Raw genomic sequence first — 18,073 nt, 5'->3', positions numbered from 1 at the left:
CCCGGTTACATTATTTATTAGACGATTGGCAGGTCCTTATGTTGTTAAGCTGTCGCTATATTGAGTTATTTCCTTTTCTTTGTCAGAACTATGAAGACAATTAGTTAAGACGAAACAGACGCTTATGAAATAGATGAGATGCATCAGCAGCGATGAGCCAGGCAGAGCCGAGCGCTGCTGCAGATACCTTCATCCCGGTATGTCTTCGATTTGTTTTTTCAGTTGGCGGAGCACTACGTTGGCCACACATGCTGGGTGGATGCAGAAACTTCTACTGCCGAATATATCGGGGTGGAGCCTCATGGAAATGGTGATGGGTCTAGGACAATGGCAAACTATATATAGCAAGAAAGAAAGGGCACCCTACTATGTAAGACTAATATCAGGGCACCGATCTGGCAAGGGCTTAGAGCCAGCTGTTCTCACTGAGTTGCCTGTTCCACTGGGAGATCAAGGTGTTCAACACCTTGCAGGATTGGAGGGCTGGAGCTAAAATCTTGTCATGAGGAATTGAGCTGAAAGATGGGAGTTGATGGTCTATCTAACATATCGAAAAGCCCATTCTGCTGGCTGGGTACCCTGTTAGCAGGAGGAGTCTCATCTGTTGACTTCAGAACATACCAACCACTTTCTACAGAGAAGAACATTTTAAACTACATTTAAAAAGACAGCGTGTTCCATTTTCTCTGTGACATGAAGAGGAAGACTCTTTAAAAATTCAGTTAAAGTCACTAGAAATCAGATTCCAGCTCTGTCTCCGGAGTGGGCGACTTCACACCAGCCATTAGCTTGCTCCTTGGTGTGAGAAATGCCATCAGAGACTTCCTCTGTGTAATAAGAACAAGCAGTTGCTTGGAGAGCTCAGTGGATTAACAGAGCTGTGAGAAGGCAGAGACTTTCAACGGGAAATTGCCTGTTTCAGTTTGTGTGATTTTCTGACCCTGACATTTCACTGGTCCTCGAAGTTTCAGGGCAATGGTTCTCTCTTCTCCAGATACACATGAAAACACAGAAACCCTCCCACCTCTCCCTGGGAATTTGGTGGACATGAAACGTTGCCCATTGTAAGCCAAGAGTCAGGGTGGGGATGGGTTGAGTAGCTGAGTGCTGCGAGAGCTGCCTGCCATGTTGTTCACAGTCATCTCACTGTTACCTTGGGCTTCCCCCCTGTCTGCTCCATGCACCTCTTGTGTTTTGTGCGACACTCACGTTGTCGGCTCTTTGGGAAAGGGACCGTCTTTTGTGCGTGGGCTGCTCAGCACTGCTGTCACACAAGACAATCATTCTGCTGCTGCTTTCCTTTGCCAAGTTTCCTCCCTCCTACTTGACTCAGCCCTGGCTCTCGCACACGTCGTCTGTAACCTTACCACAGCCGCACTGCTGTAACTGCGCAGGTCCCCGCATCAACAAGCGAGAGCCGCAGTAAATTAACGCCAGCACTTTGCCAGCGTTGCATTATACAAGTGGGATGGGAGCGATGGAATTGAGGTCAGGAGGCAGGACAGAGAGCTAAGCCTCACTCAGCAGCGAACGCCAGCAGCAGTGAGACAGAACAGAGCGGCTGGGCTGAGAAAGTGCTTATGTTGAGGGCACAGTATCTCCCTGCCTCCAAACACAAGAATGGGGGGTGTTCAATGAAATGAAAAAGATGGGAAATTCAAAACCAATACAAGGAAATGCCGTGATTAATCTGTGGAACTCACTGCCACAGGAAGTTGTTGAGACCAAGAATTTAGCAAGATTCAAAAAGGGATTGGGTATTTATATGGAGATCAAGAAAATCCAGAGTTCTAATAGTTAATGGTAACACATTTTGGAAGGGATATTAAACCTCCTGCTTCAGGGCTTAAGCCAACCTCTAAATAATAGAAACCAGGACGAGATGTACACAGGGGTTAGATTATCCCACCTCTATTACGGCAGGGTGCTTACGTCTCCTCTGACGCACCCGACAAGATAATGGACTAGATGGACCTGGGAGCTGGTGCAGTCTAGGAATTCCCATGTTCAGAACAGCAGCAGACAGCAAACCAACCTCCCGCGTCGGAGCCCAGCGCGTCCACAGCTTTCCTGATTCATGCAGGATGTACAGACAGCCGCAGGCGTGCCAGCGGCTTCTAATGCAGTGATCCTACGCTCAGCCAGGAGCAGCTGCAGCTGAGTTAGGTGGACCTTTGGGCCCATCCCCAAGCCAGAATCCTCTCTCGCTGCTGTCAAGGTGTAGCCAAGGCATCAGCGACGCTGACCTGTGTGCTTCCAGTTGGCGCTGCACTGGACGGAGGCTTGGAGGCCAGATGGGGCAGGAGGTTTAGGTGCTCCAATGGCCTCTGGCATTAGTGCTGGCCGCAGTTCTCCCCTGCTATAGCCCCCCAGTAAGCCAACCTCTCCTGTGCAGAACACCCCTGTGACCGCACTCAGCAGAGCGGCCTCAGTGCAGCAAATCCACACCTGTGCCTAAGAATGATCCCAGGACCCATAAGTGCTACCTCTTACGCAGCACTTTTCATTGCTAGAGCTCACAGTGCTTTACCGAAGGATCACAGCACCATTACCCCCATTCTACAGAGGGGGAAACTGAGACATGGGGTGACTGGCCCAAGGCCACCCAGCAGGCCAGTGGCAGAGCCCAGAATAGAAGTCAGCTCTCCTGAGTACCATTCCAGCACCCTCATCACTGGGCCACACATGGGGGGACCACAAAGGTGTCCAGTTTAGATCAGCAAACCCATGACTGGACACACATGTGTCTGCCCCATAGAGACCTCTGCCGGGCCCCAAGTCCCCCTCCAACAATCCCCTCTCTTACCTATTGTCCTCTTCGGAGAAAATCCCAGTGAGCTGCTACCCCTCCAACATCGCTGGAGGCAGGGCCTCTGCTCCACCCTCTCTCAGGTCTAACTCCTTGCTACTTTCACCAGCTCGCTGGGGAAACATGTGCCTCGAAGCTCTTTGGAGGGGGTGCTAAAGAAACCTCTCTTCTGAGGCCCCCAGAAACAGCCGAGCTCGAAGTTCTGTTCACGGCTGGCTGGTGCAAAGCCCAGAAAGCACAGCCCCTTCTCTGGGAAAGTCAGAACACCTTGTCCTGACTCTCCTGAGCACACGGGGCAGGCTAAGCCAACCAGCCCCCCAAGTCAAATATCACGTGAAATTCAGGGCTGCAGTAGCAGACCCAAAGCACTGGGATGAGAAGGTCTCTCTGGCCTTTGAGTGAGAGGCGAGAGAGAGAGGCGCTCAGTGGGCCAATCATTAAAGACCCAGAAGCATCCTGTGCAAAGCCGCCCCACTCCAACACTGAAACGCGCCAGCACTTGGCCTCAGACACAGCTAGAGGGTGACCAGACAGCCTGATATTAGGGGCTTTGTCTTCTCTAGACTCTGCTATCCCCCTACCTCCCATCCTGATTTTTCACACTTGCTATCTGGTCACCCTAGCTGGGCAATACGTTTCAAACACGGGGTGGGTTTTTTTGGCGGGGGGGGGGCAGGGCCTGCTTTAGAGTAAGGAAGATTTTTGCAAATGTTTCATTTCTTTATTGTCAAAACCCAAAACCAAGAATTTTTCGGGGGGTGGGAGTGAGATGCTTTGTTCCCCACTTTTGGCCACTTTCTTTAATTTTGACCCCTTTCCAGTGGTAAATAAAGAGAAAGCGGGAAGGGCAAAATCGAAGAGAAAAGGGGGGAAAACACCCCAAATTTCCAAAAGGGAATATTTTCTAAAAAAAATGTGCGAGGAAACTATCAAATAAACCAAACCCCCTTCCTTCCTGAGCCCAGACTGAAGCATGAAAACGATTTCACCCCAAATCATTGCCATTTGCAACCAGCTGCAGCCCGGAATTCTCACAGGCGTCCGGAAAAGGGGCCCAAAGGCTTTCGCACGTTGACAAAACTTACATTCCTCTAAACACTATTAAATCTACCTCTTCCCAGAAGCCTCCAGCTCCAAACCAGAGAAATGCTGAATGTCCCAAGCTTTGCCATGTGAATTGTGCACAACTCTTTCCCCCAGAGTGTAGGGGTGAGTGCTTGTGGAGCTGGGAGGAAGAATCTATGTACCCAAGTCTAAAAGCCTGGCTATTTCACTCTAATTTTAAATCTCTGCAGGGGTGTTTTAGCTTTTCCTTGCTGAGCTGCCTAGCAGAGGAAAGTAGGACTATGCAGTGCTGAGAGGTATGATAAACATCCAGGAGATAAAAGCATCTAGAAAGGGGGGAAAGAACATACATTTCCTGTATTCATGGTGCTGTGGCTAATGAGACAGCAGAGCTAAGATCTGAACTCCAACTGCATCTTACATCAAAGGATTAGTGATGTATTTAAAAAGGAGAATGAGGCCTGAAAGCTTTCCTGCTGCTCTTGCAACTAAACGGAGGCTTCTGTGAGTAAACAAAGTATTCAACGAATGTAAATAGCACTGGCGAAATGAGGAGCTAATGAACCTAAAGAGTCAGATTTGCAAGATGACGTGGCTGTAGACAATCTAGGATTGGGCTGGGATAGAACTGATGTGGCCTTACACTCGAGACCAGGACCACATTGAGTGTGCAACAGAGGCAGCCCCTACCCCGACCTGCCATCTAAATAGACAAGAAAGGGAGCAGAGGCAGGAGAAGCTCAAAGAGGTGAGGTGACCTGCCCCCAGGCTGCAGCACAGCAAGGACTGGAGCCCAGGTCTCTGGAATCCCACACCAGCCTCTCTTCCCCCGCGCCATATACAGCGAAGTCTCTACTCGTAAGGTACATTTTTAGGGTAACCTGTATAGCCCCCCATTGGCTTCATCCCCGCTATGTTCCATGGGAGATTTTATGCGGCTCTTCCCCCACGCGGTGTGCGCAGAGCGACAACCCAGTGCCGAGCCCTGTTTCGTTGCGCCGGTTTCCTCCTTTGGTGAGCTATTTTCCACAGCGTTTTCCGGCAATCAAAACAAGGTTCCTGTGTCACGGCACCTGCTCAGGGTGAGATTTATGGTTCCCTCCCCCAGAACGGGCGTCCGAAAACAGGCAGCTATCGAGCACCGGTGACACTGTCAATTAGTCACGGCACTAAGCCAGTGGCCAGGCAGGATCTGTGGGGCTGAGTTCAGTATTTCTAGGCTCTGAAGGCTGGTCTCCAGGCCGAATGCATTGACGAGTGTCTGACTTGTTAGTTGCCAGTTATGCAGGAGGGACTACGCACCTAGTAACACATTAGTTACTATGCAGCTGCGTAAGACCCGCCTATGGGGATGAAACCAATCGAGTTCTCCAGCGGCAACGCTGAAAACATAATGCACCGAATAGAGACTTTCTAGAGAATATTTTAACTATCCTGTAGCATTTAATAGGGAATTACAGCACCGATCCCACCAACACACCTCTGGGTGATTTTAAGGCACATGAGCAAGGTTACTTGCCTGTATAAGCATTGGCAAGGCTAGGGGCCAAAGGGACAGATTTTCAATGGTATTTAGGTGCCCGAAGAAGCAGGTAGGTGTCTAGTGGGATTTTCAATGCCTAGCGTTTTTGAAATCTCCACCTATTTGCTTCTTGAGGCACCTTTCCCCATTAACACTCTGGCCCTAAATCCCTACTAGAGAACATAAGAACGGCCATACTGCATCAGACCAATGGTCCATCTAACCTAGGGTCCTGTCTTCAGGCCATGTAACATATCTTTGCAAAGGTTATGATGTACTGAATATATTCATCCTATTTGTATGCATGTGTCATTTTTATATCGAAAGTTTTGAGCGTTGGCTCTATGCTTGTATTTAAAGTGTTTGCTGTAGGGACACATTTTGCCCTACATGTTGTGAAGGGATTACTCAAGTAATTGGGAGTACTTAACTAACAATGGACTTTGGGAGATGCCAATCCACATCTGAGCTTCCCTGGGAACGTTCAAACTAACATGTAAACAACGGCGTCGGCCTGCAAAAAGCTGAATCATTCAGGGACATGTGATTTGCCCAGGTGGCTACAAACTCCATCTTGTTGCTGTGACTTTGCACAGGAGAACAAAGGGGTTTCCTCCCACAAGAGAGAGAACATAAAAGGCCCTGGAAGCCTCTCCATTTTGTCTTCAGCTGGCTCAAGAGATAGCCTCTCCACCCCAAAGAAATGCGTGAAAAAAACTAGAACAAACGACAGTAACTATGGGGATGTGAGTGACTGGTTGGCCCAGACTAGGAAGGAATCCAGTCTGTGAAAGAAGTTTATTGGAACATTGCTGGAGGTGAGATTTCATCTGTAATCAGTTTCTTACTGTATTAGACTTAGACTTGCGGGGTTTGTTTTATTTTGCTTGGTAACTTACTTTGTTCTGTTTGTTATTACTTGGAACCACTTAAATCCTACTCGCTATACTTAATAAAATCACTTTTGTTTATTAATTAACCCAGAGTAAGTAATTAATACCTGGGGGAGCAAATAGCCGGGCATATCTCTCTATCAATGTTATAGAAGGCGGACAATTTATGAGTTTACCCTGTATAAACTTTATACAGAGTAAAATGGATTTATTTGGGGTTTGGATCCCATTAGGAACTGGATGCTAGAGACAGGAGCACTTTCTAAGCCGTTTTCAGTTAAGTCTGCAGCTTTGGGAGCGTGGGTCAGACCCTGGGTCCGTGTTGCAGCAGATTAGCATATCTGGCTCCACAAGGCAGGGTTCTGAAGTCCCAAGCTGGCAGGGAAAACGAGATCAGAGGTAGGCTCAGCACATCAGGTGACAGTCCCAAGGGAGTCTCTGTGACCAAACCCGTCACACTGGCCTTTACTGAACCAACTAAAGATCCCATTTCCCAATGCAGCTTCTTCAGTCAGCACCTTCATTTTTCTTGGGGTCAGCCTGCATGCCCTTTATAAAGCACAGAATGTTTCTTGTTTCACTACTTTTTAAACAAGTAGATAAAAAAGCCCATTTCCCAGGACTCCAGCGATGCTCCTGAGAATGAGGCCTGGGGTAGATGCTAACACACGCACTTTCTTTCCAAGTCAACCAAAGTGGCTTTCATTGCCTCTTCCAGCGCTTGAAACTCAACATACAGCAGACTCAAACGAACGCTTTTTCTCTGGTCCCTTATTCGTGCTACGCAGCCGCCGGTTCAGATAGTGTATTATACTTGTGTACCCTTTAGGCAGTCAGATCAATTATCATCAATTATGCATTACCCCTTAGCTCATTGCAGAACCGCTGCCTACAGCTGCTTCCAGCTGTGTCTGTTGGAGCAACAATTCTATTCCCTCGGAAGAGCCTTTCACGACGCCCCTCCCCGTCTTTAGGAGAAAGTAACAGTCCAGCGCTAGCTGATTGATGGCTCTGAGTTAGGCCCTCGCGGGGTCTCATTAAAACAGGCCCCACTTAAAAACGAGAGGTGAGAATGGCCCGTGTCCCCTCCTCTTTCCCATTCTTCGTGCCTGGAACTGGCTGTGCCTAAGATTGTATCTAATCGGCGGCTGTCACAACTGACAGCCGCCGTGGAAATCTTTGGCCATTTATAGGAACATGCTCCTGGGTGGCCCATGAGCCCTCTCCCCTGTCCATATCCCCTCCAGCCACCGGATCAGACCGGACCCCAGCTGGAATAAAGCCATAGTCACTCCCACCAGGTATGTCTGTCTCCCGCCTGCCTTGGGTCTGTTCTCCCTGCCTGTCTCTCAGTTCCGGCTTCCTCCCAAACATCCCCCCGGCTGGCAGCCTTCCACCGGGTGCCCTCCCCTTGGACGATCTGCTGACTGAGTCCTTATGCTTAAATCCACCCCTGCAATCTGCCGCCTTGGACCACACCCCAGAGTGATGGGAGTTGTACTGAGCGGGGAGTGCAGGCTCCAGACTACAGACAGTCAGGGTTGCTCAGGGTTACACCTCCACTAGGGAGCAAAAACGCCATCTGCAGCATTTGAGGACTCTGTTTTTTCTGCACCCATCTCTAGGAGTGGGACTTTGCACCGGCTCTGTTAGGACTGGGGAGCGGCACCTTTCATCAGCCATCTCCTGCCTGGCTGCTGCCGTGCCAGCCAGACCTACAGCATCACAAGCGAAAACATGTCACTGCTTCAGCTTCATCTCTCTGGGTGGAGATGAAAGGCTCCACAGGCTGCAAGCAGCCACTGCTCAAGTGTTCCGAAGTGTTTCCTCTCATACAGGGCTGCATATTTAGTCAAATCCGACAGGTAATGAAGCGTGGTTCACAAAGGTTGCCATCTACAGAGCTCGGGACATTACTGCAATTCTGATTTTTATCCCCCTTGAGTAACTGACTGTGACATTTTTGCATTTTACTCCAGAGTGCTGCTTTGAATAATAACTTGGGGGAAAAGGGCTTAATTTTCTGTTTCATAGTCACTTACCCCTTTAATTCTGCTCACTCCAGTCTCCTCTCCTCTGCTTCTTCTAGCCACAAAAAGCAAATGCGCTTTTTTTGTTCTTTGTAGATGAAAGGAAGGGAATTCATCCAATTTCATACTTACAGAATCAGTAAGAAATTACCTTGCAAATTGTGCTCTTGGGGCAGAGTTGAAGCCCCTGGTGAGAAGCGTGGGAAGCGCATGCACTAGATGAATGCGTCATACAGTACCTGCCATACACACACAGCCTTATTCCCAATCCCTTTAAATGATCCGTTTTCTCTACCTCCACCCACACCCAGCCCAAGCGAAGTAAGAAGGCTGGCTCTCACACATCCCCCTATTTTTGAAATGTATTTCAGAACAATGCTATGGGCAATGTGAATTCTGATCCACGGGCCAATCAAACAGACCGGGGAAATGTGCAGCTGAGATCTGGGGCCCGATTCCCAGGTGGTGTAAATCAGCAATGGAGTTGTGCCAATTTGCACCAGCTGAACATCACTCACCGCTTCCAAACTGAGGTGAGAACAATGTGAAAAGGGTCGGAATTAAAGGCCCGGGAGGCAGGGGCAGGAAATCACATTTTGTGTTTCATGGATGATGCACAACAAATATTGGCCACTTAGCTTGATGTGATTTTGAGCCACCCAAATTCTACTTCGTTGACAAAATAGCTGAGTTCGGGCCCCAAATCTGCAGCAACATGAATTTTGTCCTGTTTCCATGGAAAGCCAATCTTTTAGAGGGGAAAAAAAAAAACCCTAATTTTTGCTCCAGTTGGCTCAAAACTAGGACCACTCCCTTTTTTTGTTCTAAATATTTAGAAACCATCACAACATTTTCTGCAAAAAAAAAAAAAAAAAAAAAAAGCACCGATTTTGGTTTATACTTAAGGCCCCGATCCTGCAGTTGGATCCAGGTGACCAGCCCCTTGCAGCTGCTCTGATGCTCACCATGATAGAGACGAAGTAGCGCCCATTTTTGACCACTCTTTCATTCAGACCTGGAGATGCCACAATGCACGTACACAAGAGAATTGTTGTGATCAACGCAAGGGGTTGTGCATTTCTGAGGGTGCTCAGCGCCCTCCGTTCCCATCGGCGTGAATTGGGATTTGAGGGACTTCCCAGATGTGCTCAGCACTTAGCAGTCAGAGGCCCTGCTCCGGTAAGTGGACACAGCAGCCTGGTTCGCTCTCCCATGTAAAGTCCCGGTGAGGGCAGTATGACTCAGTGCACGGGTAAAGGTCTGTGCTGCCCCTTTGCAGGATTGGGGCCATCGGCGCACCGGTGCGTGCTCTCCCTTATCAGAGCACAGGACCGATATTAACCAACCAGTCCTCGTACAACCCCAAGAGGGGGAGACAAGCCCATTCTGTAGTCTGGGTAATGGAGAGTTTCAATGCTGCTTGGGATCAGAGCCCACGCACAGGTACAAGGCCCCTGAGTTGATGGGTCTTCAAGCAGAATCTGCAGAGATCTCAGCAGATTGGAGACCAGAGCCCCTGCTTCTTCCTTGGAGAGGCCCAAACTTCCTTGGAGAGGAATTCTCAACAGGGCCTGCATGGGAGTTCCCATAGGGCAGGGAGTAACTCTCCCTGATCCCAGCCAGAGCCTTCCAGGCCAGGGGCTTGGCGCACACAGCTCCAGGCAGGCGGTTACACGAAGCTGTCAAGCTGAGTCAGCGTAAAACACACGGCGCAAGCTGTCCTTCGCTGGGAATTAGTCTAGCCCATTCTCCAGCCAACGGGCTGTGACGGCTGACTTTCCGCTCAAGGAGAGAGCTCCGGCTTTCTCTTGAACCCTCCCGTTACAGTTTACGTTTTGTTTTCCCCATGGATGGTTTTGCTATCAAATAAATGTCTCAGTTGAATTCATCTTATTTTTTAAAATGAAAGCATCAGCATATTGGCCAGGCCGATCATAAAACGACAGATAAATCTGCCAAGAAATGCAGTTTAATATGAGTATTTGTTTAGAATAGCAATTGTTCCCTCGTGGGCCGTTGATTATAAAGAGAACATCTACCGGACGGTAGCAGTCCCATATCGTCCTTTAGCTCAAGGTTCGGCCTACTTGGGTTTCTACGCTAAACATTTTTGGCAGATGCATTTATTAGAAAATCAGATTGGCTAGCATTACTAAAAACAAACCAACCCCTTGGAATATGGGGCTGTCTTATGCACTCTAACAGCAGCTATAAAATGCTTATTATTATCATTATAGGGGAGGGAAAAGCAAAGGTCTGTTCCCATAGACACAGAGAAGGATAAGACAAGAATGGGATACGGGGAACTGAGGGGACCAAGAAGACCAGTCGTGATCTGTTGCTGTCTGACCTGAGGTGCAGAATCTCTGATCTCTCGCAGCAATCCCACATCTCCCTTCTACTTGTCACAATCGGGCGATCAGGTCAGAGGCCAGGGACAGCACTGAAGGTCCGAGCTGGAGTCAGGAACCAGGAGTCTGCGCCAAGGGGCAGAGCCAGCGTCAGGAACCAAGCACCGAAGCCAGGGGCAAAGCTGGAACCAGAGTCCCAGTACAAAACCCGGGGTTGGGATCAGAGTCGCAGTTCAAGGGCGGAGGCTGCGGGTCAGAGTCAGGGCTGGGGGGTCCGAAAGTGAGCGAAGAGAAGCAACTCCCTCGCTACAGCTGACAGGGAAGTCTGTCTCATTGCAGACACCTCCTGGAATTAAATAGAACGCCTGGCCCAAGGAGGCTGTGAGAGACGCGGTCAGTCCGGCCAGCTGAGGTGGTACTTCCCGTATGGGTCTCAGCAATCATGCTTACGACCCTATCACGGCTGCCGGGGACTGGTGGGGAGGTGTTGACCGTCTCGTAGTCCCCGCAGAACTTCACACTGTGGCCGGCCCAGCCAGACGGGCGGGCGTTTTGTTGTGTTTACCCACTAACTGGACTCTGTCCACACACTGCAGGGAGCGTGTGCACTGCTGGCCAGAAACACATCAGAGCCACAGGCAAGAGGAGTTAAACAGGAAGCTCCCCCCACTCCTCCCAGGGAAACACCTGCCAGCAAGGGGAGCAAATTCTGGAGCTGAGGGCTATTCACTGAGAACACCGTTCTACCTGGCACTAGGAACAGCAGCACCTAAAGGCATCAGCTCAGATCAGGGCCACAGTGTGCTAGGTGCTGTATAAATACATGGTAAGGGAGGTCTTGCTCCAAAGAGCTTCTGGTCTAAATAGACAACCTAGGCAAAGAGTGGGAGGGGAAACTGAGGCACAAGGTGGGGAAGTGACTGCCCAAGGTCCTGCAGCAGACCAGTGACTAGAACCTAGATCTCCTGAGTCCCATCCTGTGTCCCATCCACGATGCAGCTGAAGTGGCGGCGTACCTGCCAAGGAGCGTATGGGATCACACGCCCGTCCCACTCAGGATTGGGTCTTTTCACTGCCCCCCCAGGTTCCTCTGCACAGGGTGGAGGAAGAGAGCTGGGAGTTTAAACCAGCAAAAATGACAAGCCCAGCTGAAGGGGAAAATGCTAGTGGGTCTTCTCCGGAATCCTTCTTAATTAAACCATACAGGAAGGGGCTGGGCCTGCCCTCTTTCCACAGGCGAATCTCCCGTAGGATTGGACACTATTGTTATTTAAAATGCACAAGAAACCTGGTCATAGTCCCCCGGGGCAAGGAGCTCAGGAGAATCCAGGGACTTCTAACAGCACACTGCTACAGGGGATTGTTTCCCCTTTTCTTTTTACAGAGCTGTGCCAGTGCTTTGGTTGGCAGGTCTGCAGCACCCTCTTGTGGCTGAAGAATTCACCACTGGCAAAGTCGCTTTTTTTGTGTTTCTGGGTGATGCGCAAGGGTGAACAACGCACCCTCGCCTTGCTCTGTGTCAGGAGTTGAGACAATCCACGCTCAGCTCTGGAAAATCATTGTACGGGGGATGTGTAGCTGCACAGGGCGAGTGCTGTGCTCCCGCCGCACCTCAACAGAGCCCAGGAACTTAATCCCATTTCTATAGAAATACGAATGTTGGTCAAGGCGACAGAATCAAGAGGTTAAGAATAAATTAGAACTGAATCCTTAGAGCCAGACTTTGGCCTGGACCCAGCAAGGTACTTAATCATATGCTTCACTTTAAGCGTGTGAATAATCACATTGATATCACTGGGACTACACATGTGCTTAAAATTTGGCATGTGCTCACACACTTCGCTGGATCAGGATATATATAAGATTTGGTCCTTTCCTCTACCATGGCTACACCAAGTCTATCAGAAACACCCAGGAAGTTACAATTTGACTCCGATTCTGGGTCTAAATGCCATGAATCAAGCCCCATCTTTTAATACGTGATTTCATTCACAGAAGACCGATTACAACCCTATTATTTATAGCAATGGCAGGGAGCCATGGCCAACAGGTAAGAACAGCAAGTACAATCCTGTCTCCAGTGCTCCCTGTCAGAAATCTGAGGACAGAGGCTGGATCTGAGATGAGGCTGAGCTGAGAGACCCGAAGTCGAGTGTTCCTAACGTTCAGGGGGCCAACATCCAAAATGCAAGAGAGGGTGAAAACATTCCATCAAAATAACCTTTTTGTCTGAAAACGGCTGTTGGATGAAACAGAACATTTTGTGGGGAAATGTCCATTTTTCTAGAAAATTTTTGTTGACATACCCAAACCCTAAAAAATGAAAACATTGTGGTTTGCAGTAACTGAAAGCTGGAATTTCTCAGATCCGGGTTGTCAGTTTTTCACCGAAAGCCAAAAAAAAGTAAAAGAAATTTTTAAACAGAAATGGGGGGAAAAAGAGGTTTGGTCTAAATTTTTCTTAGGGGAAAACCAACTCCCCAACCAGCTCCTCCAAACACAGAGATGGGCTCTGGCTGCCATGATCACAGCTGAATCTTGGGCTGGACTTTCCTAAAGTTCCCAGGATTTAAGGTCCTGTGCTTAGCCCTGGGCTGCAGTCAGATCTTCCCCATTGGTAACACACCTCTGAGGACATTAGGGGACGAGACCTGAGATTGGCAGCGGGGCATTACGTTCAGAGTGGAAACGCAAGTGACAGCTTTCTGACCCTTTCACAACCATGTGGGGAAATCCACTGTTTGATGTTGCTTAAGCGCCAAGCTTTTCAGCCACCAAGCCGTTTGCAACCCCACACGCGAAGTGAAACTGACCAACGATGATCCAGCACTTTGTGCTCAAAGAGTCTTGAGCGTGTAATTTTATGCTGAAAATGTTACAAGCCCCTCCCAGAATCCGGAACGAAAGAGGCTCATTCAGATTTTGCGAGGTTTGTTTGCCAATGGCTCCCTCAGTCTCCTTATGGTTCTGCGTCTCCCTCTTCTCTTGCATTTCTCCTGGCTTTGGTTGCACCCCTGCGTTCCCTGAGAAAGACCGAAATCTCCCCAAATTCAAGCGGTCTCCCAGAGGCGTAGCCAAGGTGGAACCAAGCGTGCAGAGTAAAGCAGTGACATGGTCCTGTTGGAAAAGGCTAACAAGCTGAGTGATGACAAAACTGCAACTAACTGCCTTAAGAGCAAACAAACGGCTTGTCAGTTCATGCCTCTCTGGGCTCTAAGAACAGGCATTTTCCGGCTTTATGCTAGGATATTCTAAACTAGCCGAGTGGAAGAAACTCTAATTCATGCTTTGATGTCGGTTTGGACACAGACAAACAAGCTTATTTACTCCATCAGGCACTTAACCTGTTCCTAAACTGCTGACGGGGAGCCCTCGAGATCAGCGCTGCAGCTCTGTGCTCTCTGCTCAGGCTGAATCGCACGCTCCTCTTCACACTTGTCTGTCTACACACTGGCCTCAGCACGGCCTGTGTGCTCTGCAGAGATTTCTCCTGCCCAGGGGAACTCTCCGCTGCACTAAATCTGGCAGGGGTGGCTGTGGTGCAGGGTGTGTGTGTGGGGGGGGGCTGCAGATAGTCTAGGGGTGGGACGGAGCTCTGCGAGGACTGACCCTCCGCTAGCATAAGGTAGCTTTGCACAGGGGCAGCTCTGTCTTGTGCCCGGGCCAGTCGACTGCAAACCAGGCTTCCTGTGGCCACCGCTCTCCGCTACAGAGAATCTGGCCATTGGGTTTATTTTCTTGTAATGTTTCTTATCAGCCAACTGAGATAGGCCAGAGCCCTGGACCCTGCACCTCTGGGGGCTCAGAAGCCAAACCCTGATAAAGATCTGAATTTTGTTCCCAGGCGGAATCAAAACCCTGGCACTGAAAATCCCCAAACTGGGGCACTTGGACTCTGGATGTGTATTTTATAGCTTGCCCCGTCTCTGCTGTAAGCCGACAATCTCACTAGATTGCCTCACAGAACTTTAGGTGCTGGTAAATATTTTGACTCCACAGAGCCAGACTGAGTCAGAGTCAAATAAAACTATCCCGCTTTAACACCCAGGTACTAATTTGCAAGGGACACAAACGTTCAAGCATCAGGGCACACCCTAACTTTTAAGTGACAGGGATCAGGATGAAACTTACTCTGCGAGCAGGTTACTCCATAATTACTCCCTTGGGGGTTTCTTGCACCTTCCTCTGAAGCATCTGGCCCAGGCCACTGCCTGAGGTGGGATACCAGACTGGATGGAGAACTGGGCTGATCCACCCTGGCAATTCCTATGTCCCTAGTCCTTTATGAAGGTCTGTCCATAGCTATCAAGGGGCAGTAAACTCCTAGAACTGGTGCTGACCCACCCTCCCCTTAAAGTTTCCACATTTCCTCCCCAAAATGGGAGCTTTATTCTTCATGATGGGGGCCTCCTACCCCAGTTGCACACCACGCACATCAGAGAAGCCGAAGTGATTGTTTTTGCTCAGACTGGGACTCAGCTGGAGATGCTAGACATCAGGTTTGGCTGAACACAAACATGCTTTATTTATGGAGCATGTTTAGACCATGCTTTGGGCAAACACAGTACATTTCCCCACATACAATCAGAGAGGAAGGTAAAGAAAGCTCTCTTGTAAGTATGATGCATGCACCAGCAATTACAGAAGCAAACACCTACACTACACTTTAAATCACCTGCAGGAAGGGAATGCTAAATACCTCTCTCCAGGCTATGGAGAAAGGCAGCGACAGACGGAAAGAGATTATTAAAAATTTTCTTTGAAAAATCTGAAGTTGAAGTGTTCACAGTGAGCCTTGACTACCTTGGCAAGAGCTGGAGACCCGCAGAAGAAGACTTGGACTTTCCCTTTATTTTCCTCTGCCATCTTGTGGAACACCTGACATGGAACGAAAGCAGAGAGAAGAAAAGAACAGGGTGAGGTCTGTTTTAACAGCTCGTGTGAACACCATTAACGTGCCCTGGGTTCACTAGCTCTCTTCCACCACAAAGCTAAGCAGGTGATACAAAGCACCACCTAGGGAGGTTCTTTTCATGGGTGGCCGTTAACAATTGCTAGGGAGGGTGGCTTGTTTCCGGCATGGATAAGGTGACGATGTAATGTAGCCTTAAACAGTAGACATGAAACTTGAAGCTTCCATCAAAGAAGTCCCATAGAGTTCCCACTTGAAAAGCCACCAGAAACCCTGACTCCTCAAGCATCGTTTTCAGCTCCGTGCTCAAGCAAAGCTCCCGTTGACTCTAAGATGAACCTGCCTGGTTGAGGAGGCAGAGGTTGGGCCCGGAGTGCCAGACTGACCACACTGACACCATTGTAAATACACACACCCCACTGACTACTCTGGAGTTACTCCAGCATTACCCTGCTCAGGGTGCTTGTGGTGGGTGCCCACAGAAGCAGTTTGTTAATTGGGTTTCAAGGATCGTTACCTTGCTCCAGTCGGGGCGGCCTGGTTGGGTTCTGGTCCTGAGTCCTGTGATAGAGTCTTTCTTTTCCTTCTTAGCCAGCAGATCTAAAGCCATCTGCAGACCAATAGCCTTCATATCGTTCTTACTAAGCGCTGCAGTCATGTACATGTGCATCTCTAGAAAACGGCCTGTACGTTTAAGGGAAAAGCAAAGTGACAGCTGAGCATCTGCAGTTCAGTTTGTTAATGCAGAATTACTGCCCGAGGCAGGTTCAAAACACATTGCCACCAAAACCCCAGCTAGGAGACCACCCGTCCCTGGGAAAATAGGTGGAACAACATGTCACTTCAACCGGACAGACTCTCTTTTGGTCTATAGACCAGCCTGATGTTCTAGGCCCGCTCCTCCAGGGAGGAGAGTCTCCCACCAATTCACAGACCCCCCACTGTATCTTCCTCGTGTTGCTCGTGGCGAGACGGTGCTGCCTCTGGAAGTGTGGACTGCCTGTGGTCGGGACACGTTATCAGAAGAGCCGCAGCAGCTATCGCACGAAGTAGCAAAGCAGGATTATTTGGTGCCGGTGCCCAAGGCACTGAGGCGTCCCACCCAACCCTTCGCATAGAGTTCTCCTGCCAGGAGCGGGGCAGTCCAAGCAGGGGAAGAAGTGCGGTGGCAGCCTTCAGACCAAGGGTACCTGGGCCACACTTAAGTCTGGCCCAGGAATGCCCCCCGTGTAAGGACCCGCCGAGAGCCTGTGGAGCGTAGCCTCAGTGGGCTTTGATGGAGCCAGGATTGGGACACAATGGTTGCAGCGCACAAATCCCCCCCTCCTCCAGCTGCCTCTTTTCCTGTATTTGCAGATGGGCCTATCACATGACAATAGGGACAATGCAACGTTCTACTGTGTCACTAAAGACACTTGCACTCTGCTGCGGGGCTGAGGTCAAGAGCATTCACACACGCCCATCGGAATGGGTGAGGGGGGGATTCACTAGAGCCGCTTGGCTTCCGCTTACCTTCCGGTTCCTCATCCGCCTGGTCCATTTCCAGCTTAGTGAGCAGGCTGACAAACCACTCAAAGGACTTCTGGTCTCGGTTGATCCAGATGAAGTCAACCTGAAAGCACGATCTTGGCTTTGGTGCTAGGGAGCCACACAGTTTCATACCAGACTATGAATCAGTTGACCTGTTGGTGTTTGTGCCTTTTAGAGCCCCCAGACTGGCAAAGCGACAAGGCCCCAGTCCCCAGCGGCTCTCGGTCACAATAGACAAGGGACAGACAGGCTTGGGACAGAGCCAGGTTCTAATTCTGTCTCTGCCTGGGCCTTTATACCATGTTCATCGCCCTGGGATCTGGTGAAGGAGCAGGATGGTTAGCCGGCAGCTCCAGAGTAGCACAGATTGGGCCAGTTATGCCTGAGCAAATCAATGTAGCTTCACTTACTCTACTGGGGCTCTGCCAACTTATGCCAGCTGAGGTCAGACCCATTGCCTGGGGGCGTGGAGTATTCAAACCTGTACTAAAATTGTAAACTATCGTTTTTAATTTTCAGGGGTTTCCCTGCTACTGCTTGCAGGCACGAGGGGTCTATAGGGAGGCATGCAATCTGGGAGCAGCAGTCAGTCTGCAAACAACCAGCCTAGAGCAAGGTGGGGTAAACTGTCCTCTCTGCCTTAGGGAGCAGCCTGCTTTGTCTCTCTCTGTTCTGGATTCTAAGAAATAAAGTTGTGTTACATTGTAACCTTCCAGAAAGATATCAAGTATCAGGGGGTAGCCGTGTTAGTCTGTATCTACAAAAACAACAAGGAGTCTGGTGGCACCTTAAAGACTAACAGATTTATTTGGGCATAAGCTTTCGTGGGTAAAAACGTGAAGAAGTGAGGTTGTTACCCACGAAAGCTTATGCCCAAATAAATCTGTTAGTCTTTAAGGTGCCACCAGACTCCTTGTTGTTTTTGTAGATACAGACTAACACGGCTACCCCCTGATACTTG

At 49.5% G+C, this 18,073-nt stretch overlaps 1 protein-coding gene across 1 annotated transcript in view; it reads right to left on the bottom strand.

Annotated features, from left to right (window-relative positions):
- Window positions 1-15,228: 15,228 nt before the first annotated feature.
- NOX5 (NADPH oxidase 5) overlaps window positions 15,229-18,073 on the bottom strand; it is a 26,950-nt gene continuing 24,105 nt past the window's right edge. The window contains exons 15-17 of the mRNA XM_034783921.1: window positions 17,095-17,194; window positions 16,100-16,266; window positions 15,229-15,548 (exon numbers count right to left, since the gene is read on the bottom strand). Of these exons, the coding sequence (XP_034639812.1) occupies window positions 15,417-15,548; window positions 16,100-16,266; window positions 17,095-17,194 (399 nt within the window). The 3' untranslated portion in view covers window positions 15,229-15,416. The remainder of the gene's footprint in view (window positions 15,549-16,099; window positions 16,267-17,094; window positions 17,195-18,073) is intronic.

This window comes from Trachemys scripta, chromosome 10 (assembly GCF_013100865.1).
Source record: "Trachemys scripta elegans isolate TJP31775 chromosome 10, CAS_Tse_1.0, whole genome shotgun sequence".
Taxonomy (NCBI): domain Eukaryota; kingdom Metazoa; phylum Chordata; order Testudines; family Emydidae; genus Trachemys; species Trachemys scripta.
The sequence above is the reverse complement of the archived record's forward strand: the minus strand, read 5'-3'. Positions and strand labels throughout refer to the sequence as shown.